General features: G+C 43.3%; 1 protein-coding gene and 1 pseudogene across 3 annotated transcripts in view; one reads left to right on the top strand and one right to left on the bottom strand.

Moving 5' to 3' along the window:
• Positions 1 to 24,191, top strand: part of Plekhm3 (pleckstrin homology domain containing, family M, member 3) — a 167,705-nt gene that overhangs the window by 10,109 nt on the left and 133,405 nt on the right. For 2 of the 3 annotated variants that reach the window (NM_001039493.1, XM_006495982.2), the window contains exon 2: positions 8,177 to 9,019. In NM_001039493.1, the coding sequence (NP_001034582.1) occupies positions 8,407 to 9,019 (613 nt within the window). In that variant the 5' untranslated portion in view covers positions 8,177 to 8,406. Of the gene's footprint in view, positions 1 to 8,176; positions 9,020 to 17,948; positions 18,684 to 24,191 lie in introns of those variants that run through there. The other variant, XM_006495983.4, reaches the window with a different exon arrangement.
• Positions 11,937 to 12,315, bottom strand: Rpl31-ps24 (ribosomal protein L31, pseudogene 24; annotated as a pseudogene).

Here is a 24,191-nt window from a genome sequence, read left to right as displayed (position 1 = left end):
ATGGCTTATTGGTTACGAGTAGATACTGCTCTTCCTCAGAGTTTAAGTGCTAGTACCCATCTGAGGGATCTGACGCCTCTGGCCTCCACAGGCACCTGCACTCACATTCATGTACCCACACAGAGCCCCCACCCTCCCCGACACTTACCACAACCACACTCACAGTTACAAATAAAAATAAATCTTAAAGAAATAGATAACTCCTACTACTCTTAGTGCTTAAAACTTTTCCTCTGCCCTGTATGACAGGCAGAGGATTTTCTGGCCTCCACATTGTCTGGTTAAGGTCTTTCTGTTGTTTGTCCTTATCTTTTCTTATCTTTGAAGTCAAAGAGTTTTGTCTGCCTTTGCTGGCTGTGCTTGCTTCCTGACTAAATTGGTTCGAGGCAGATTGATAGCCAAGGTCACTGTCAGATTAAGTCCTAGGGAGAAAGGAGGCTTGCGGATGCAGCCTGTCACTGCTGAATATGTAGCACTTCAGATAACGAGCTGTGAAGCAAGCGCCTTTTCTTAGACCTGATCACTGGCCTGGACCTCTTGGGAAAACATTTAACAAAGACCCACTCTTGAATTTTAGCAGATTCATATATATCAGGAAGAAAGAAAAATAATTTAGTTTTCTCATAATATTCTTTCTAAGCACCCTGAAGTTGGTAGCTTGGTAAAGTTTTCTAATTGCATTTTGTATGTTTGTGTGTGTGTGTGTGTTTATATTTGTTTCCTCTCTTTGTACATGTAATTCTCATTTGACTGATCTGTGCCTGGTTACTAAGGACACTGTCTGTTTCCCCCAGTTGTTAAGCCCTTCAAGGGTAGATCTGGGCTTTACACCTCCACGGTCTAAAGTAGCACTCGAGCACTTGACGCATCCTTTTAGATTTTTTGAGAAATGACATAAACATTATCTGCATCTGTGCTTCTTAACTATAAGGTGGTTTGGGGCAGACATAGCAGGATTGCTGTTTTACAGAGAAGGCCCAGAGGTCTTGTATTGACCAGCCTGACTTGCTGGCTGTTATTCAATTGGGAATGTGAGTGTAGCACGGAGCCTTTTCCTGGGGTCCACGGGTTGTGTTGTGCTCATTACTATATTTGTCCCACTGCTCGAGCTGGGTGGCTCAGGGCTTAGCTTCAGACTCCTTACTTATGGTTCTGCTGCTGTGGCACCTATGAGCTTTAAGGTGATTTAAAAGGTTGAATTTGGGTGGCCGACAGGACTTGGTAATTAGACGAGGATTTCAGAACGTCTTTGTCTTCCCCCATGGGACAATAGATGAGTCATGTGCCTCTTTCATCATAGCTGAAACAATCCTTTCACCTCTGTCTGCCGAGATTGTTCTAAGTATTTATTAAAAGGCTCACCAAGCACTTTATAAACCATAGTCTAAACTCTGCGTGTGGAAAATGAGTATTTTCAGTAAAACCAGTAATTTCCCCCACAGGTTAACTGAATTTTGAAGCATTACGCAAGAAAAAAAAATGAAAGAAAGAAACTCCAGCTTCTATTTGGAAATACTTCCAACCCTATTTGTGTTCAGAAGAGTCTACATAGTTCTATGAGCTGATGATAATCTTTAGGTCTGAAGGCACTTCCCTAGCCCTTTTAGGGTATGAGGCACATTTGGGGCTAAACACATTGCCTCTTTGTTCTGTTCGTTGTTGACATATGTCCCACTTTCAGCCCTCTGTGATTCCCTATTATAGTTAGGGGCTGATTTCAGCAGCATGGGCTTTGGCAGTTGTGGGGCTGGGAATTGAACTTAGGGCCTGGTGCATGCTAGGGAAGCATACTTAAGCTGATTGTGTAGCTGGACTCAGTGAGGACCACTTGGGCAGTGCCTGTATCTGCTGAGGAGACCCAGAAGGGGAGGAAGAGGGTATTGGCTGAGACTCAGTGAGCAGAAATAAGAGAGAAGTAAAGAGTGTATTGCCCGTGTATTAGTTATATTGTTGCTGTGACCAAATACTATTAAGTGATAGAAGGAAGGAAGGAGGGAAGGAAGGAAGGAAGGAAGGAAGGAAGGAAGGAAGGACGGACTATTTTAGTTAATTGTTTGAGAGTATGGTCCATTATGAGAGATGTCATATCAGCAGGAGTGCAGAATGGCTGGTCACATTGCACTTTCAGCCAGGAAATAGACATGAAGTCTGACATTCCTTTCCCCTTCTTTGTTTTATTCTCTCTGGGACTCCAGCACCTAGGATGGTGCTGCCCTTATTATGGGTATATTTTCCTACCTCTCTGTAAATGCCATCAGACTTTCCTAAATTCAGTTAAATTGACAGTCAAGATTAACCAAACCAGGGGCTGGAGAGATGCCTCAGTGGGAAAGGTACTTGCAGCCAAATGTCAGCATGATGATGACCTGAATTTTATTCCCAGAACCCACATGGTAGAAGAAGGAAGTGACTCTGGTAAGTTGTCTCCAGACCTCCACACACACTGTTGAGGCATGTGTGGCATGTGTATGAATGCATACACATGTACACACACACACACACACACACACACACACACACACACACAAATACATCTTAAAAGAATCAATAACTCCAGGAAATTTTGGGTGAAGCTTCTAGGGAGGACCAACACTCTCTAGGAGGATGTGGCCTTTGAAAATCATAGCAGCTAAGTAATGAGGAGGCCCCTCGCTTACTGTAGGAGTTCCATGGCCTGTGGCCTTGTGTCAGGTTGGGGAATAAGTAGCAGACCCGGTCTCCTTTCCTCTTCTTCCTCCTCTCTCCTCATCTGCTTCCTCTATTTCACTCATGTTTTTGGGATTTGGGTTTAGAGAATGTATTTAAAGAGACAGTGGTACCCAAGCTGTGTATATAGTCTTGATTCCTATTGCATGTGGGATAGAACCTCCCTTTACTATTCGTCTGCTTTCTCTGACTTATGATTTCATGACTGAAGTTTATTTTTCATATCTGTCAGTATGTCCCAGAATTTCTATAAGCATTTATTACTATACAAATACTTTATATGAACTTAGTTGTAAAAGTAACTTATTTGCCTGAAGTAATTGTCAAGAGGCTTACTGCTGAATAAGCTCACCCTTTCTAGTTCTTTCTGAACTCTGGCTGGCTGGTTCAACTCAGCTGTTCTGGCTCAAACTCCTTCCCAAACTGACTGATTCAAACTGGCTTCTCTTGGCTTCTACCTGAATTGCTCTGCATGGCCTCATACTAATTTGGACAATATGCTCTATCTTTTGGCTCCTTCTTATTCTCCAGCTTTAGTTACCTCTGCTGCCCTGCACTCAACTGCATGAACTCATGAAGGAATTCAATTCCACTGCACCCATCCACCCACCCACTCACTCACTCACTCACCCACCCACTCACCTACTCACCCACCCACTCACCTACTCACTCACCCACCCACCCACCCACTCACTCACTCACTCACTCACTCACCCACCCACTCACCCACTTACCCACCCACTCACCCACCCACCCACCCACTCACTCACTCACTCACCCACCCACCCACCTACTCACTCACCCACTCACTCACTCACCCACCCACCCACCTACTTATTCATCCACTCACCCACCCACCCACTCACTCACTCACCTACCCACACTCACCCACCCACCCACCCATCTACTCACTCACCTACTCAACCACCCACCCACCTACCCACCCACTCACTCACTCACCCACCCACTCACTCACTCACTCACTCACTCACTCACTCACTCACTCAACTGAACAGTCACTAGAGCTCAGAAATCTGCATGCCTCTGTCTTCTGAGTGCTGAGATTAAGGGCATGCACCATCATGCCTGGACCTAAATTTTTCTTGAAACTCTATACAGGCTGGTCTTGAACTCCCAAGAGCTGCTTGCCTCTGGCTCCTGGGATTACAGACGTGTCATCCCAGCCAGGTCACACAGACCTAGAAGGGCTCTGGATGGGATCCCTTGCCAGAGCAGCCATGCTGCTGTTGCTGGATTAAAATTCCTCTACACTTAGTGCTCTTCTCACAGCATAGCAGTCGTTTTTTATTGGAGTTTGGATACAATGAGGCTGTTTCATGCTCACCCAAGCCTTTAAAAATGGGGCTCTGCCTGAGTCAAGCTGTGTGTCTCATCTGAAAGCCTCCCAGTCCCCTGACCTGCTGCTGCTGGCCTGTCTGTTCCATCAGTGCATTTATGTTATCTTTGTGATAGAGCACCATAAAAATTGACACACTTCCTGGTTCAAAAAGGTCCTTTTGCTGGTCACGTTTTCTGGTGGCTCCATTACATTGTGTAACTCAGAAAATTCCCAGTCAGCTCCAGCTTTAACCAAAATAGAGACCATGTGAGAGCCCTGAGTACTGTCCACCACCCTTGTGGTCACCCTGGCTCTCCTTTTACAAATCGATTGGCAGAAGCAGGTTATCTGAGCTGTCTCTGCAGTGCTTTGCTCTTTCCAGTCCAGCACACATTACCTTCTGACGTCACCTGGAGGAAGTTAGCACCTTTGTCAGGCAGCTCAGGAGGTCAGGCATCCATCCATCCTTCTTTGTGTAAGTCTCTAGTGTTATTACTCATACCTGCTAGGGCTGCCAGATTCCACTGGTTAATTATCCTTGCCTAGTGAGATTTCCTGGTAAGAAAATAGCAACACAGTGACTCTCCATCCTGCTACATCTTGATACATGCATAGGATTCTTTGGTTTGAGCTCTTGATTACCACATTGACAAATGGGCCTCAGTTTTTCTTCCTATCTTCAATGGAAAAACTATTTCCGTTTATAGAAAAGGTATTCTGTAATTGGGGCTGGTGAGATGGCTCAGCTGATAAGAGCACTTGCTGGTCTTCCAGAGGACTAGGCTTTGGTTCCCAGCACCTACATGACAGCTCACAACCATCTGTAATTCCAGTTCCAGGCAATCTAGTATCCTTCCCTGCCTCTTTGAGTATCAGATATAAAAATTTAAAAACCTAAAAAAATCCTATAATTCACTGAATTTGAAAGACAAATAAAGTAGTATTAAGTAGTTGATTTTGATTTCTGACCTGGACTTTTTCCAGGGAGAGATTGGGAACCTGTGGTTGATGAAGGGGTAAGGTCCAATGGAAGCTTCATGGAGGCTTGTGTTGTTAAAGGCATGCTGGAACATCTACCTAGTGAATGAGCTACATGCAAAGCAATTTGATATTAGTGACTTTAATGGCTCCAGGTAGCTGAGTAAGGCACCCAGAGCTTAAATGATTTGCCACAGGCCACCCAGCAAGTGTGTGGTTGAGCCAGATTTAGAACAAGAGTTCTAATTAGCTCTTGACTTCCAGCTTTGTGCTAAGTCTCACCACTCTGCACCGTCACACTGGAGTTCACTTGTCAGAGGAAGGGACACTCCATGTTTGACCTATCTGCAAGTGTTTAGTTAATTCAAAACCAAATAAGATAGGTCTGTAAAAAGTATTCAATAGTAGAGACTGAAGTCTACTCAAAGAAAGTAAAGTGCAAGGAAAAGACAAATTCCAAAAAAAGTAACTCTAGAAAAGGGGTCCCCTAAAGATAACAATGTTTTCTATGGGAGGGCAAGGGATTGTGCTGGCCATCAAGTTCCTTAGAGCTTATGATGGAATTGGAGAGAATGGCTGGTCACTTTAACACAATACAGTAAACCACGGTTGTAGTGAGAGCCTGTGTAAATGGGAAAGGTTCTCTAGCATAGACAGAAGCAGGGAGGACTAAAGCAGAAGGTGGTGGTGTGGGTGATGCAGATAGGCCTTGAAGGGCTACATGTATTCAACATGTATCTGAGTGTGTTCGCGTGCACGTGTGTGTGTGTGTGTGAGAGAGAGAGAGAGAGAGAGAGAGAGAGAGAGAGAGAGGGAAGAGAGAGACGTTAATATATTTTTAAAGATTTATCTAAGCCATCTCTCCAGCCCAAGACTTTTATATGCTTGAGCAAAAATGAGCATACATTCCTGAACTCCTAGAGCTTATTTTGATGGTGAGAAGAAAACCTAAATTAAATCAGTAAGGAAATTAAATGAAAATATTAAAATATATCAGCTATTTAAGGAAAAAGGTGATTAAGGTTTATTCAGACATGGTAGGCCCTGGTAATGGTACATACTTCTGGCATGACTTGATGACAGTGGCACTTCCATTTTGTGTTATTCTTTCTCAAAACATGTAGCTTGGGTTTAATCATGAAGAAAATATCAGAACAAACAAACAAAAGCCCACATCAGGGAGGTGAAAGATGGCTCAGTTGGTAAAATGCATGCTGTACAAGTGCAGAGGCCTGAGTCTGGATCCCAAGCATCTCTGTAAGGCCATAGATGTGATCCTTGTAAACACACACACACACACACACATGCACACACGCATGCCTGCTGGGTTTGAAATGGTAGATAACAAAAGGAATACTGGTAATCTTAGGAGCTTCATGTAATGTGATTGGTGTCTCTTCTATAAAGTGAGAATCTTATACTTTATGTTCATTTAATTACATTAATTTTTCTTAGTCTCTGGCATACAAGATGAAATTGGAAAAAAAAAATCCCATTTCAAATTTTAGAATTACTGAAACTAGTTTCAGAATTCAAAAGACTGAGGCTTAACTAGAGACTCAGAAAGAATAAACAAGCCTAAACTCTGTTTGCAGCTAGAAACATTGGAAACATTGTATGACGTTCTATGCAATTCATGGTCAAACATATAGAAGTCGTCAAGTTCATAGTTACCACCTCTTTATAAGAGAAGCTGACCACAGTTTCTATGATCTGTATACACCATTGATGCAGCTAAAGGACAGACTTTGGTCTGGGGGTATGGTTCAGTTGGTGGAGTGTTTGCTTGGCATGTACAAAGCTCTGGGTTTGATCCCCGGCACCACCTACAATCAAGTGTGGTAGTGAATGCCTAAGCTGCAGTGCTTGGGAGGCGAAGGCCAGGGACCCAGCAGTCAGGGCGTTTTCAGTTTTAGAGTGGGGTTGAGTTGAGCTTGGTAAATAGATAAGGAAAGTTTGTGTGTATTAGTTTCACTTACATATATTAAACAGCATAGTGCAGTGCTGTTGATTTAAATATATTGGTTTAATGGCCTAGCAGCTGAAAATTGATTAGTTATAAAGTTTTTGAAAAAAAAAAAAGCATGTTTCTCTGCTTTTTCAGTGATGTATTACTAATTGTTAGTTTTACCTACTTATAAGCAGTAAAGAAGAAAAAAAAATGTTACCTAATTTTATTCTATCTTTTGTTAAAGACACACAGGTATATGTGACTTGTGGGCACCTGAAATGCAGCCAGTGTGACTGAATTGAAATAGCCATATATGGCTGCTGTTTACTGTATTGGATTGTGTCATACTCAAGGTCTGCTCTAATTGTACCTGACTCTGGAGGCCTAGCATTTTCCAGAGAGAGTGGGTTAGTGCTCACGTAGCCTTCTTCCTGTTCAGGTGGCGCCATGAGGTACCTCAGGTCCAGAGGGAAGAAGTGATGACCTAAAGCCTGCTACTTGGGCCATATTTTTGCCATAGGCCTTTGCCTGGATCCCCACTCACTCATGAGCTCATAATCCCCAGGCCTTTAGTTCTAGGCAGGACAGTCTGCTGTACTCTGAGGCAAACATGGCAGCCAGGGAGTGTGGCACTTGACATCGTTTTCCAGGAAACATGGAGAATTCTGAGGGCAAGACTTATCATCAGGCTTTATTTGTTATTACCCAAGGAAGCGCAAACAGCGATGTGAACTTTCAGGGTTAGTCTCCCTCTCCGCTTCTCCCTGCACCTTCACAGCCAGCACACCGTGAGGGATTTTTAAGTGTTGTGAAAGCATTCATGACTTTTAGGCCGATTGCAATTTAGGCCCAGGCACAGAATCCCTGGTGTCTTTTGCTTACTATTTTAGGTCAGCAGATCAGAGTTTTGCCAGTGCAGTCTTTTTACAGCTGCTCTCAAAGGCGTCTCTGTGTGAATAAAAGCTGTTGGCCTTATTTCCCATTATCAGGTGCTCCACGCTGCTCTGCTTAAGTTCTCATACAAAATAAAGAATCATGTGTATTCTTGATACACAATAGGAAGTTTGTATAGGTGGTGTTGTACCCCTGTGTGCATGGCTGCCATAGAAAAGGCATAAAAATGGGAATGTGATTGGGCAGACTTGTGCACTACAGAATGCAGTAAACGCTGTACCAATGTTGTCTTGCTTGTTTTCTCCCAGGAAACTGAGGATTGGCCATACATTGCTTTGGCAAACACCGCCCGCCCTGCTGTCTTCCCTGAGATCTCTAAGAACAAGGCCCGTGCTCCTGTGCTTAGCCTTCTCTAGGCAGCCAGATGAAGATTGCTTCCTCTTGTTTTCACAGTTGTATTGCTGAACCACCTCTCTCTGTTGGCTGAGTGTTCATGACACCTCTTCCTGAAGCAGGTTAGAAGCTTGGACCCTGTGTCATGGAAGCTTTGGAAGTAGATGACATCAGCCCCGCCTTAGAGGTTACTGAGGATTTCTTTAGTACTTTTGACAGTAAGCTGGAAAAGGCTGTCCAACAAGCAGAGGTTTACGGGATCCAAGAAGTCCCTGAACTGGTGGGGCATGAGGTACTTGGTAACATAGCAGATAATGGTGCTTTAAGAAGCGTTGCTTCCCTGGGCAAGGGGACAATGATTTGGGACCACTGTAAGAGCAGGCTTTTAGAAACCAAAGCTCAAAATGTCTTCCCTGCCAAAGAACAGCTTATGGTCCAGAGAGGGACAGCCCCAGATAATCTTTCCTGGATGGCACAAAAGGAAGCGTCAACCTTCAATTTTTTCAACATCTGTCAGCGTCGGAGGGACAGACCTCGTTCTGTGAATGACTTATTGGATGAGACCACAACTTTCAAGCCAGGCCATGCTCGGTCAAGGTCCGATGTTACCCACGTAGACTGGCGGGTAGTCCTTAGCACCATGCCTTTGCAGCAGCAGCAGCAGCAGCAGCAGGCGTCCCTTCAAGGCATTCACTTTCCCGGGCCATCTTTTCTGTTGTCTTCACCCAGCAAGGTTGAAGATGCTCAAGGAAATACAGGTATGGTTTACAATCAGACTTCTAATGAACAGCTGTTGATTTCTTTTCCCCTTATATCTGCTGACTCTCCAGTACCCACATATGGATTTTCTTTCTCCCATACATATCTTTGCTTCAAATCAGCTCTCTTTTCATCTTCTGAAGAAGTATTTAGTGATATTATGACTTCCGTTAAGTCTCCCTTTCTAATCTTTTATGTTAAAATATTCTTACACCTAAAATAGTATTTTCCTCTGAACACTGCTTGATACTGCATATTCGTATCAGATGTTTACCAAATCACACAGTGAGCTTTATTAATCTTGCTCTGTGTGTGTGTGTGTGTGTGTGTGTGTGTGTGTGTGTAGACACACTGTCCTGCAGAACTTTTCATTTGGCTGAAGGCAACAAGCATCAATGAAGCTTCAATAACTTACTCAGAATAAGGGACAGTAAATGTCCCATGGAAATGTTTCTTACTCCATATACACGTGAGAGGCAGTGACACTAAAAGGACACAGGAAAGAGAAGGCACCATGGCCTGGCTGCTCGGAAAAAGCTCATAGGAGACATGAAATGAGTTTGCCCTTAAAGGACATGGAAATTCAGGAAAAAAAAAATCACAGAAGATGATAGTCAAAATCAGCGTGTGAACAAAGGTGAAGTGGGTGAGGTGTAGCCCAGTTGTAGAACCCCTGCTTAGTTAGCACGAAAAGCCCTGAGTTCAATCTCAACCTGAGGGAAAACAGAAATGAGAATGCAGTGGAGAATGAGTGTGACCCGAGGCATGATAGCCTTTGGAATGTAGATTACGGCAGTGCTGGTTTCTGTCCATGACATGCCACATTTCACAAACAGTAGAGTCAGTCACCTTTTAAGACACTTGTTCCCTGCCATACCCACAGCTTGCCACTTCTTGTTTTTCCTTCTAGACCAGTGGTTCTCAACCTTCCTAATGCTATGACCCTTCCATACAGTTCCTTATGTTGTGACCCCTAACCATAAAAAAATTATAGTTGCTACTTCAGAACTGTAATTTTGCTACTGCTATGAACTATAATATTAATATCTGGTATGCAGGATATCTGATACACAACTCCCAAAGGGGTCATGGTCCACAGGTTGAGAATTGTGTTCTAGACTCTTACAGATCTTCCAGAACAACTAGTGGGATTATAATATGGACACAGAAGGGAAGGTGAGTTTCCTTATAAAGCAAGGATGTGATGATGATCAGATACTAGGGAGACATCACCATTACTGGGATCCCTGGGCCTGGAAGAATTGATAGCTTTGTATTGATCTGTTACATTCATGTAATAGGTAAACTCCTTAACTAGCAAATAACTGCAGTAGATGTCTGTTAGAATTCACATGGAATTTTGTCAGTAAGTCACCATAACCATTTGTAGATCTTGGCAGGACCCAGATGAAGAGGTTATCATATTTCCAACTTCATTTTTCCCAGTGCGTTCTGAATATAAATCCAAGAACTGGGCATCCTTGAGTTCTCTAATGCACTGGTCTTTCCCTTTGAGTACCTGAGAAGCCCATGGTTGTTACTCTTTTTTTACTTTTTTTTTTCCAAGACAGGGTTTCTTTGTGTACCTCTGGATGTCCTGGAACTCTCTCTGTATGTCAGGGTAGCCTTGAACTCAGAGAGATCTGCCTGAGTGCTGGGTTTAAAGGCATGCACTACCACTCCTGGCTTGTGATTTAAAATTCTGGATACTAATTTATAGTGAGATCTAAGTAAAAATTTTAAAAGGATATTATAACACTTGAGCTTTGTGGGATTGAAATAACACATCTTAGCCACTGCTTGGTCAGTGCAACAGGAGTAAGCACACTTGGGCAAACATGGTGGTCATCTCACCCCTTCTTTTTCTGACAAGCCCTGGGGAGCAGGCAAGATGTGTCATGATTATCTATCTATCTATCTATCTATCTATTTATTTATTTATTATATGTAAAGTACATTGTAGCTGTCTTCAGACACTCCAGAAGAGGGGGTCAGATCTTGTTACAGATGGTTGTGAGCCACCATGTGGTTGCTGGGATTTGAAATCTGGACCTTTGGAAGAGCAGTCGCTCTAACCCACTGAGCCATCTCACCATCCCGTGTCATGATTATCTTATCAGGTGAATAGCAGGGCACAGCAAGGGCCTGGTGCTGAGGCTGGGAGTAGAAATGCATTCTAGATTTGTGGCTGATTACCCGTTCTGAGCAGTATACTATTCTCATCTAGGTGCATACAGAGAGCTGATAAGAATTGGCCCTATGGATTTATAGGCACAGAAGTCAGCCAGTATGTTTCTGGGGTCAGGGCTGTCTCTCAGGGTAAGTTCCTTGTGGCACAGCCACCCATGGGACAACAGATACTGGGAAGGCAGTGAGGTGTGAGATGACCCTTGAGGCCTTGACATAGATTTCACTTGTCTTATTTTATTTTAGAAGCTTATGAGTGTGTTCTGGAGGCTATTTGCCTCAGACATAGACAGTGCAGGGCTGACTTTCAAAAGGAATATTGACTGATCTAGTGAAAAAAGGATGCTTTGGGGGTCCAGACATGGGATGTAGCTTGAAGTCATTCAATTTCAACATTACAATGTGCATTATCTGAAAATGATTGGCTAATAATGTCAGGCGGCAGGACGGGGGATGGGGGTGAGGGTGGGGGTGGGTTCAGGTCATAAAATGGTAAACAGGAACAGACCTGAGGCACAGTGGCAACAGTTATTCTAAAGAATTTCAGAGTATGTGGTAGAGTCCAAGGTTTGTTAGCTAGCATCTTGGTAACATCCCAGTGTCTGCTGTCCCTGGGCAGCCACTCTGAGGCTTTGACTCCACTGTGAGAATGTCTGACTTTGAGCCCTAGCCCTGATGTCAGTTGTATAAAGAAGGCAGTTCTGCAACTTTACTTGACATTCAGCAGATCAGTTCTCATCCACATTGACAGTCTGTAGATTTTTGAGTGTGGTAACAGGCGTGTAAGTTACCAGCCTGTAGAGCTTGTTTGGGGAATCCTCATCTTTATTACATTTTCTGGATAGGCATACTCAGATGCCATATGGAACATTCCTTATTCCCTTGGCCCAGATGGCTTTATTGAGCCTGATGTCAATGCACACATCTGGGATCCCCATTTCCCTTATAGCAAACTTCCGAATTTCTTTGCGTGCCCGAGAAGCACACTTCTTGAAGCCCACTCCATGGGTGCGCTTGTGAAGGAATGTTGATGGTGTATTCTCGGGTCACCACCTCGTTGATGGCAGAACGGTCCTTCTTCTCACCACCCTTCTTTGCGGTAGCCATTCTGCCCGGCCCAAGTTGGAAAAGCAAGACTAGCTCTTAACGAACACAGATGAGTGTCTGTACTAATGCTCATCTTCTCTGTATCACTGTCATGTTACTTCCTGAGAAACAGGACACTCATAGGCATGAAGGAATTCCCCGGAGGATAGAGGAGGTAGAATCCCGCCATCACAGAATGAAGTCCAGACATACACATCTTAAAGTAAAACATCTAATGACCACATGGGTGTCAGATATGTTTTTAGATACGAATAAAGATTGTACACACACACACTTGTACCTATATCTGTTTTATATATTTTATGTATGTTTAATAGATTATATGCATACACACATGCACCTGTATCTGTTTATTGGTTTTATGTATGTTCAATAGATTGTATGTACACTTGCACATGACAAATGAAGATGCTACTGTCTAGAAAGAATATTCAAATAGGACTCAGGAGTCATTTCCAAGCTCTACTCCTGTCTCACTGTACAAATTTGGAAAAACCTTTTATTGTCTCTTTAAAAACTTAGCAAGACAGATTGAATTATCTCCGCAGTCCTTCCCAGCCCTAAAACTGTATCATTCTAGGATGTGCTTGAATGGTGTGGGAACTAATTGCTATATTCAGATCAATGATTAAGATAATTTAATAACTGAAACAAAAGTATGGTTAGAATTTTTTCACAAGTGAGAGATTTCTGTGTAACTTTTAAGTCTACTGCTACATGAACTGCAGTGGTAACTTTTTAAATGAAAAAAAAATTAAAGGAATCTTTTATATTCGCTGTAGAGTCCCGAATCTCAACCAACTACCAGAGTGGAACTTGCTCTCCTCCCTGACTGTGTCACATTTTCATCTGCTGGGTAAGGGCAGTGGTCAGCTGGGCTTTTGTTTCTGTAGGTGCCGCTCTGGTGACCCGGCATGCTCCTGGCCCTGTGTTTTCTTGTTCTGAGTACTTTAGGAGAAGGTCTCAAGCAGAGATTTTCTTTACGGCTAGACAAACCACCGCAGTCTAGTCCTTTATCCTGAGCTTCATGCCACTGCTTCAGTTCTCTTTCCCCATCTCTCACTTAAAAAAAAAAAAAAAAAAAAGGCAAATTTGGGACTTGAACTAAAATGACTGCTTTTTCAATTATGCCATTTCTTAAAAGCCCTGGAGCCAGGAGAGATGGAAATATTCATGTGGGTTTAGAATAAGTGAGGTCACCAGGACACAGTGTCTTGCTGAATTTGTGATTCACCCTCTCACAGATTAGTCAGTGTAAAAAAGTTGCTAAAATAGGTCACAGGAAGTTGATTGTGTATGGTCAAAATTTCCACTGGTTAATGATCCCTTTTTGGCCATGGCAGCCATAGGAGACCCAGTGCGCTTCACTGACAGCCTGTATTCCAATTCCTAACACTGCTGTAAGAGCCCCCTGAAAATGGAGTGTTTGAGGGTCTTTGTGGGTGTTCTTTTAGTGCACTTTATTCTCTTTTGACTAGAAAAACGGTGCTTATTAATTTTTCAAACTTCTAGGTTATCTTTCTAAAGCATAGGTCTTTGTGCTACTGTGTTCATAGAAAGGAACTCTATAGGGCTGGAGAGATGACTTAGAGGTTAAGAGTACTGGTTGCTCTTGCAGAGGACCTAGGCTTGATTCCCAGCACCCATACAGTGGTTTCCTGTTACGCGTGTTCCAGGAGATCTGTTGCCCTCTCTGACGTCTACAGGGGCCACACTCACACAGTAAACAGACATATTTATAGGCAAGGAATACAATAAAAATAAAAGTATACAATTGAAACAAACTAATCGCGGCTGTCACTTGTGACTCTGTGTGAACTTTATGAAGCATTTGGAATCTTTTCAGCCTTATCACCTTTGTTGTTCCTTGCCGAGATGTTTTGCCATTTTTCAATGGACCTTGTGCTTCCTGGTCCCTGGCTTTTGCCCAAGCTGTGTCTTTATAACGGAGATTCTCCATGTCTTTTTTGCTTTACATAAATCCTTCATTATCTTTCAAGGACCAACTCAAATGCCACATTGTCCCTCAGACTCTTCCAGTTTGTTTTTTCTCCCCCTTTTCCAGTACCCTGTGTTTTTTTTTCTTCCATAAACACTTATTCTGTTGTATATTATAGTTAATTACTTTCTACCAATCCTTTATCTTAGACCAGAAGCCCTTTAAAAATGTGAACCATATTATAGAAAACTTTGTACTGGACCAAGTATGAGCACACGAGTTCCATGTATGTATATGTGAAAGGGAGAATATATGTGAGTGTATGTGAATGTGTATGTGTGTATGAGTGTATGTGTGTGTATGTATCTGTAAATATGTGTGATTATGTGTGAGTGAGTGTGTGTGTGTGTGTGTGTGTGTGTATGTGTGTGAGTGCGAGTGTGTGCGCGCATGTGGAGGCCAGAGAGCCCCATTAGATGTCTTCCTCTCTTACTCTTTCTGAGGTAGGGTTTCATTTTTATCCTGGCTCTTGCTCATTCTGCTGGACTGGCTAGCCAGCAAGCTCGGGGGAACAACCCTTTTATCTCAGCTTCCCCAGAGCTGGGTTTACAGATACCTGCTGCCATACCTGGCTATTTGCATTCGTATAAAGGATTGAAGTCAGGTCTTCATGCTTCTTGTACGAACTTTACCAACTGAGCAATTGCCCTGTCCCTTGTTAGGCTGAAGTCTGTGCATCAGCACTGAGGAAAATCAGGACAGGTCGTGAATTGGTGTGCTCTTCCTTGGGACAGACCGTTTGTTCTTCTCTCTGCATTCCTTAGTTGCCTGTGGGCTTGGGCTTTCTCTGTCCACTTTAGTGTGTCTGTTGTTCTTGTTCAGCTCATGTTTAGGCAGTAATGTTGGCAAGACTTTACAGGTATAGCTTCTGACATTAATACCTTGGAAAAAATACAAGTATATATACAGACTGAACAGGTTGTATTTGTGTATTTAGAAATATATATGTATACACATATGAATGTAACAATAATTAATGAAAAAGAGGCCATAAATTTGAAAGAGAGCAAGGAATGGTATAAGGGAAGGTTTCGAAGGATGAAAGGAAAAGAGGAAGGGATATAATTATAGTCTCCAAAAATAAAAGAAATAATTTTTTTTAAGATTTATTTATTTATTATATATAAGTACATTGTAGCTGTCTTCAGACACTCCAGAAGAGGGAGTCAGATCTCGTTACAGATGGTTGTGAGCCACCATGTGGTTGCTGGGATTTGAACTCCAGATCTTCGGAAGAGCAGTCGGGTTCTCTTACCCACTGAGTCATCTCACCAGCCAGAAATAATTTTTTTTTAAAGATTTATTTATTTATTATATGTAAGTACATTGTAGCTGTCTTCAGACACTCCAGAAGAGGGCATCAGATTTCGTTAAGGATGGTTGTGAGCCACCATGTGGTTGCTGGGATTTGAACTCAGGACCTTTGGAAGAGCAGTCAATGCTCTTAACCACTGAGCCATCTCGTCAGCCCAAGAAATAATTTAAATAAAATCAGAACAGAATAGCTATATTTTCCCTCCTAAAATGGAGGTGCTTCTGTTCCCCTTTCCTTATCTTTAGCTGTGTTAAGTTGAATAAAACATTAATATTTGTAGTAAGAGAGTTAATTTTGTTCTGAGTCCCCTGCTAAGTGTTCATCCATTATCTTATTTCATATTTATAGTAGCTTAATATAATGGGTAATGTTGACCTGATTCTACAAGTTGAAATGGAGACTTAGACAGGTGACCTGCCCCACAGCCATCTAGGTAAGACTGGGACCCAGCTAGGGATAATCCCAGAGAGGACATGTGACTACCCCACTCCACTGCCTCCTATCTCTAAACATGTCTAGGATTCATTCGCTCCACCACAGATACAACTGTTTGATCTAGATTGAAGTTTTAGAGATTAGACTTCTACTCTCAACTTGGCCACTTTGTAACGTAATCCTTGCCAAGTCAGTTTGCTTCCTGGAACCTCTTTGCTGTCTTAAATCAGAATGTTTTCAAAAGCCAGTGAGCGATGGCGTAGCTTGTCAGTGTAAGAACATTAACGTTTTTCCCCCTCCCATTAGTTACTGAGCACTTGGCTAATGCCAGGCATCATGTACAGCAATACTTAGCAAACGTCCCAGAGAGGGGCAGTCCCCAGGGTTTTTTTCTTTTTGCTCTTATCCTCAGTGTATTAATGATGTCTCTTTTCTCTGCTCTATGGTATCACATGGCTCCAGCAGCTCCAGGGCTTGTCTTCTGTGTCAACAGTCAGACTCAGAATCGAGAGACAGCAGTTCTTTTTGGTCTCTTTCTCAGAGGCTCCTAATGGCACCTCAGGCACCTCATGGTGGCATGCCCAGTCTCAAGGCAATTTCTAGTCAAGGACAATAGAGTACTGTTAAGTGTTAAACAAATTATGATTCTTTCCGTGTGCTAGAGAAGAGGCCATGTCCCTGAGCGTATACCTGATCAAAACTTGGGTTCTCCTGGAGAAGCATTGCACAGGTTTTGCCCTCGCTGGAGTTGAGAGAATAGAATTTTTAGGATTCCTTCTGGCTCTTACATTTCTATGATTCGCTAAGTTATGCAAAGATGTGCTAATGGAATGCTGGTTGCCTTAAAGTCTAAGGGAGATCCTTTTAAGTTTATTTTCTTTAGATGATAGAAGCAGAGCAGAAAGCTCACTGTGGCACTTAATGACATAAAAATTTATATTTGGATTGTTTGCTAGGTTAATAAGTTAGGGTTGTGATCTCCTAGTCAAGTTTACATCAGAGAAGAGAAATTGAGCAGGACTTGATTGCCTGTGGCTACTATTGCATACCACAAAAATAACATATTCGGCTCATATTTTTCTTAGAGCCTATGCAAGTGACCTGCCTTTTCTTCTAGGTTTATGCGGGAGAACAAGTGAGATGCCTTTTATTACTTAGGAAGGTTCTTTAGTGTAACTGTAAAGAATAGTATTTGATATTCATAATTATGAAATAGTCATTATTTGAAATTCATAATTTTATATGCATAATGATTTGATGCTGGCACCAAGTAATCTTTTCTGACAGAATAAGTTTATTAAGAAAAGTCTGTGGAGACAACAACAGGATATCCAAGAGGAAATGAGGATCCAGTATTGACAGTGTAGCAGAAGCCAGAGGCCCTGAACCAGACCAATGACTCACTGCAATGAGCATTTGCAAGTAAAGATGTGTGGACAGAAGGGTGTAGTGTGGGGCACACCGCAGCTTCCACTGCTAGGTTTTGTGTGTGTGTTCTTTTTTTTTTTCTTTTCTTTTTTTGATTTTTGAGACAGGTTTTCTCTGTATAGCCCTGGCTGTCCTGGAACTCACTCTGTAGACCAGGCTGGCCTTGAACCCAGAAATCCGCCTGCCTCTGCCTCCCGAGTGCTGGGATTAAAGGTGTGCACCACCACTCCCGGCTTGTGTGTGTTCTTATTATTTATTATTTTATTTTACTTGGGTGGAGAGGTTGAAGGGGAGGAGGGTGGATATGAAGGGATGGGAAGATGAGTGGGATTGGGGTATATGATGTGAAATTCATAAATAATCAATAAAAAGTTAAAAAAAAAGGAACTGAAGAAAAAAAAAAAAACCCAGGAAGAGTGTGTGGGGTAGTGTGCCTGTGTTATGCTGGCAAAAGTGTACTGGCACCATGGAGCATGCGTAGTGTGGCCCTTATGCTACATGGGAGTTCAGGATGAGGGTAATCTCAGTTTCACTTCTCCCCTGTGCTGATATAAAGAGAACTGGGCTTTAAATTAGTTCAGAGTGACTTCTCTGCCCTCTGCCTTGAACACAATAGAAAACTATAACATAAAACGAATTCGAGAGTTGTCAGTTGTGTTTCCTGAGCTAAAATTGCAAGGAAAAGAGTAATGTTAGTGATCTAGGATGCCAGAGAAGTCCTCAGTGGAGTATTTCACCTCAGGTCTGAGGGCCATCCACTAAGCTAAGGTGGTGCGAAACCCCACATAGAGCGGGTGGGTGGCCAGGGAACTGACCTGCACAGGAGAGCCCATGCTACAGAGGGTGTTTAGACCAGGCACACTGACTTAATGTGGTATGTTGCAAATCTCTTTCAAGACACTCAAAAATATCCTGCATGTTGAGATTAGGATCCTTCACAGGAAGTCTGGAAGTTGGCAGGAACTGAGGGTAGGGATAGGACAGCCACCTTTCTAGTAGCCATTTGTGCCCACATAAAGGCCACCAATTAGAAGAGCACTCTTGGCTCTTGTTTGCGTGCTCCACCCTGGGAAGGAGGGGTGGCCTATTGGCAAATTTCGGAGAGGAACTAGGTAAGAGTCTCTCTCACAGTAAGTACCAGTTCTGCTTTCAGCCTGCTCCAGACCTGCTCCTGCACGTCGTGGTCTTTCATGTGAGTCTCCGAAGGGGAGGACTGTGGCTGTGGAGGGCTGCTTGTGATACTACCCTACAATCCTGCCGTTGTGTTTGCTACAAACCTAAGCTGCAGCCTCCAAACCAGCCGATCATTTTATCCGCTTGTGTCTGATGACCTTGCCGGGCTCAGTTGGTTTAAATCTTTGGTGAGGAAGAAGAATGCAGTTTACTGGGTCTCCTCCAGCTTCATTGGCATGCACAATGGGTTGATGGGTAAAAAGAACTAGAGGAGCCAGTTGTGTTCAACACTTCTGGAGGCTATGACAGGAGAAACAAAGTTGGAGGCTAGCCCGGACTTATTAGCTAGACCCTGTCTTAAGAAAGGAAGGAAGAACAGGCGGACTGAGTGGGAGGCCCTGTTAGCCTTTATCATGTGAGGAGATGACTTAAATCAGAGTGACTGTGGCAAGGAAAAGGAAATGAGACATGTGAACAGTAAAGAGGATAAACTTGGGGACAGATGGGTTTCCTTAAAAACCCATAAGGAAAGAAAGGCCCACCGTTTGAGTGCCGCTTTGCTTCCTGTCTTCTCTCAATAACCAGCTCTACCCGGTCCAACATTGACACGACCCCCTTTTCAAAATGTGACAGAACTTCTCAGATCGAGATCTTTCTTCTCTGAATCCATTAGCTGAACTTGTTGAAAGGCTTTGAGTACTTTAGACTAGATAGCATGGACTCTCAGACCCATTTTCTCTTCTCTTCTGTGGGCTATCAACACCAGATCCTAGCAAAGCTTCCCACAGATTCCAGCAAAGTTGTTTGTTGATACAATGTACACTGTACATTGGTAGAGACAGCCCCTGGTATATGGGAGAAAAGACATCAGGATGACTGTCCTTGGAGGAGAGAATTCTTAGCAGGAAATACAGGAAGGTGATGTGATAGAGGAGAGTTGAGAACAGTTCTCTAATTTGAGTGTAAGGTGTAGTCTCACTAAGGAGGTGAAAATGGAGGTAGGGTAGAGAAGGGTGGGTAGTACATAAAGCACTGGAAAGTGTGTGTGGGGGGGTTAGATCGAGTATGAGAAAGGGTGAGAGACCTTACAGACATATCAGGACAGACAATACCCTCAGAACATGGGTTATTAATGTGCGATTGTGAAAATAACATGAATTTGAAAGTTCCCATTTTTGTCATCTGGTGGTGGTGGCACAGGCCTTTAATTCCAGCACTTGGGAGGCAGAGGCAGGTAGAACTCTGAGTTCAAGGCTAGCCTGGTCTACAGTCAAGGTTACATAGACAAACCCTGTCTCAAAAAAAAATTCTGATCATTTAAATAGAGATACATCTATAGTTGAAATGGTATAATGCCTTTAATTTACTTCAGACATTCTAGGAAAATAATGAAATAAAAATCAAGAGTTAAAGAAGTAGAGGTGACAAAACAAATATAGTAGAAACTTGATGGTGTGTGTGTGTGTGTGTGTTGAATGTATATGTATGTGTGCATGTTTTTGGATATACTTTCCTGTGTATATATGGAGACCAGAGACCAACAGCATCATGTGCCTTCCTCTGCCTCTCCCCACCTTGTTTTTTGAGACAGGCTTCTCACTGAATTTGGAGCTCACAGTTTTGGCTAGATTGGCTAGCCTGCAAGCTCCTGGGACCTTCCTCTCACCAGCCCCTAAGTGCAGGGGTTACAGATTTGCACCCCTGCCTGGCTTTTTGCTTGAGTGCTTGGGATCCAAACTCAGGCCCTCATTTGTATTTACCTACTGAGCCATCTCCCTACACAAGTGCTTTTTGAAGCTAAATGAATATCTTCACTTTCTACATGTCTTTAATGGTGTTTGAAAATCTCCATAATGGAATATTGGTGGTTAAGCTTGGGAGCTCAGACTAAGTATGACTTTTAGAATGTGTGAATAGGTTTAACCTGACAAGGAATATGGAAAGGGCTAAGAGAGACCCAGAAAGCTATGGGATAGCCAGGAAGGAGGCAGCCTGGCTCTTGATGAAGATGGATGTCTTAGGATGGAACTGTTTTGGAGAATTGATGAGGAAATAATGATAAAGAGGAACTCTGGTGGGTGAGGTGTCTGGTGGGTGGGGCATGCAGAAGTAAGTCAGGTGCAGGCAGGAAAGTTCTCTCTTCCTCTTTAGTTAGCTGCAGTCATGGTTCTGATACCACTGCTCTGGGGAGGACCAGGAGAAGCGGAAAGGGACCTTCATTAAAGAGGAAGTGAGCCAGTTCTGACAGCCAGCAGAGATGCTGGGCAGCAGGGAGTATAGGTGGTGGATACGCTTGCCTGCTTCTTAGTTTTATGAAGAATTTCTGTGGTTGCTTCATTATGAAAGTTGTTGTGGGTTTTTTTTTTTAAAGATGTTTCTGCCAGCACTTGGGAGGCAGAGGCAGGCGGATTTCTGAGTTAGTTCAAGGCCAGCCTGGTCTACAAAGTGAATTCCAGGACAGCCAGGACTATAAAGAGAAACCCTGTCTGAAAAAACCAAAAAAAAAAAAAAAAAAAGAAAAGAAAAGAAAAAGAAAAAAAAAGATGTTTCTGCATTTTGGGGGAAATGGTATAAATCTTATTATTTATCTATCTGAATCACTTATATTCATTAAGATTGAAATTTTGAGCACTTTAAAATATATGTATAAATTTAATGAGTTAAAATGCTAAGATCTAGGGAAAACTCCAACTATGGCAAAATAATGAGTTTACATATCTGTGTTTGTGTGTGTATATATATATACACACACATATATGTATGTGTATATATGTATATATACATGTTTATATGTATGCATGTGTATATATGCACATACACATCTATATCTTCTCATTTGTCAGTAGCAAAAAATATTTAAAGTAAACTTCAGATCCCATAGAAAGTACTAGTTGCTGGGAATCAGAGAGACATGGTAGTTCTCCAGCCCTATAGTTACAGATGGCTAATCCTTCAAGCACAGATGTAAGAAAAGAGGACATGAGCAGTGCTGGTCTGAGAAAGGGGTAACTCCTGAGAAGCTTGCTGGCCTTTCCTGCTTTCCTGACTTGTTTATTAGTTGTATGGAGACAGGGTTTTTCATGGCAGCCTAGGCTGGTCTCAGACACAGCAATACTCCTGCATCCACTCCGTGCAGGCTCAATCCTGGAGCAGACAGTGTCGGAGCACACTCTAGCTTTCTACCCTGGAGATATCCTAGGGAAAGTTCTTGTTCCTTCCGTCTGACCTGTCATCTACATCTGAGTGTAGACCTCGGAAAGGGGTGAGCATGGTCTGCTGTGCTGCTGGGCCAGCAGCTGCAGTAAAAGGCTCTCAGGAGAGTAAGAAAGGGAGGTGGTAATTTCTGTCTAAAAGCAGGAGAGCTGGGTTCTGCTTCGCTCGGGAACTCAAAGCTGAGCTGCTGGGTCACAGGAGGGCTGAGCAGGGCACAAGCCGAGGTCTGACTGTAAGAAGGCGGCCTGATGGAAATGAGAGGGCAGAGGGGGCAGCAGTGCCACTCAGCCCTGCCTGCCTCCTGCGCTGTCAGCAGAGAGATGTCTGAGAGTAGGCACCCATTATCTCTTTCTACAAAGGGGCTAGCGTGGGCTGTGAAAAATTAACGGCTTTTTAGTTGCCACAGAAACAGTAATGAATTAACGTTAGGACCAGAGACATAAAGCAGCGGAAACAGACTGTTCGCCACCTCTTGTCTCTCCTTTCCTCTGATGGTTTGGTATTTTAAGATGAGAACTAGCTAGTCCGTCTGTCTGTCCATCCGTCCATCCTTCCTTCTGCTCTTCCCTCCCTCCTTACTTCTCTCCTTTTCCCCTTTGCAAGTGTGATCTATCTTCAGGGAATGAGTCAGGTTGTGGCTGTCTGTAGAAGATGTCAGCAGAGAGATTAAGAAGTAGCTTAGACGCCGGGCATGGTGGCGCACGCCTTTGATCCCAGCACTCAGGAGGCAGAGGCAGGTGGATTTCTGAGTTCAAGGCCAGCCTGGTCTACAAAGTGAGTTCCAGGACAGCCAGGGCTACACAGAGAAAGCCTGTCTCGAAAAACAAACAAACAAACAAACAAAAAAAGAAGTAGCTAAGACAAAAAAATTTTACCAGGTCACCTTTTTTTAAACCATTCTCTCCCGTGGATATTCTTTCGTGGCAGACCAAAGTCTCAGGAGACAAGGTATGCCAGCCTGTACTTACAGTCTCTGCATCCAGGAAGCTGGGGCAGAAAGATCTTAGTTTGAGGCTAGCCTTGGCTACCAAAAGAGAGCCTGTCTCAAGAAGTAAATTCCCAGGAAGTCTCTATACTGATAGTCCCTTTTATTAAAGCTCTGCATGGCATTCAGTGAGGGTTACCACAGACTAAAGGTGTTGTGACTGGATAACTGCAAGCGAGGAAAGGGAGAACAGAGGTGGGACGGGAATTACGCCCCTTGTGGGCTAGGTGTTGTGCTAGAAGCTCTATTCTAATTTAACAAGTACTCTTTTTTAGTTTTCATTTTTTATTTATTTAAGACAAATACTTGCTTCGTAGTATAGGCTAGAATGGTTCTCAGTGTGTAGCAGGCTGTCCTTGAACTCATGAGCTCTGTGATCCTCCTGCCTCAGTTTTTCCAGTGCTGACATTACAAGTATACCTATACCTACCTAACAATATTATATTTACTAAGGACCTGTTTTTGTAGTGATAAGGTGTTGTCCTGTGTGCTGTACTGTAGAAAGGAATTGAGATCTTACTCCGTTAGTGAAGACAGGCTTGAAAAAACAAACTTTAAAATACCGTTTGCTTGACCATTAAATAGCTTAGATAACCTAGTCTGATAAAAGCCTGTGGTAGAGGAATATTATTGTAGGGCTGCCTGATACTGACCAGGGCCGTGTGCCTACCGATAAGATGAGGGAAGGCGAGAGGAGTGGGAGGAAAGGTAAGTGTGTAGTCGCTTACTGAAGCAGTGGCACAGAACCTCATAAGCCGAGGGCACAGCACAAGCACCGTGGACTCGAGAGAAAACTGCCGCCTGAGGAGAGACCTCGGAGGTGATGCAGCTGAGCCAAGGGTAGAGATGGTGCTGCACAGAAGGGCCCGCTGCTGTCTTTAGGGCTGATGAACTTGCCTGAGGAACAGGAGTTTCTAAACAGCACAGTTCACACTCTTTCTGTTCTCCCCTTCTGGCTTCCCCAACCTAGGAAAAGATGGGAGTCTAAGCAGGGAAGTAGCTTGTGTGCAGGAGTGCGCTCTTGTGTCCTGGAGCTCTATGGAATTTACATACAAAGGGAGGACCTGGCAATGTGGCTGATGCACAGGACACACGTGCTTTGTTCACAGCTTTCTCGGCATTTCTGTGTGGCACCCAGGCCCCTGCGTCACAGCGGCATCGTGTGCTCCCTATGTACTCTTGCGCTTGTTCATTACCTCGGGGTAAAACATTTCCCAGATATGTCTTGCCAGTTGGGTGCCACGTAGAATGTCACTATTTTGTTTTATCTGAACCAGAAAGATGCCACGCTCCCACCCCAATGTGATTGGTTTTATGTGCCTGTTTTCT

The sequence above is a fragment of the Mus musculus genome, chromosome 1 (genome assembly GCF_000001635.26).
Source record: "Mus musculus strain C57BL/6J chromosome 1, GRCm38.p6 C57BL/6J".
NCBI classification, from domain to species: domain Eukaryota; kingdom Metazoa; phylum Chordata; class Mammalia; order Rodentia; family Muridae; genus Mus; species Mus musculus.
This window is presented reverse-complemented; position numbering and strand designations above follow the sequence as displayed.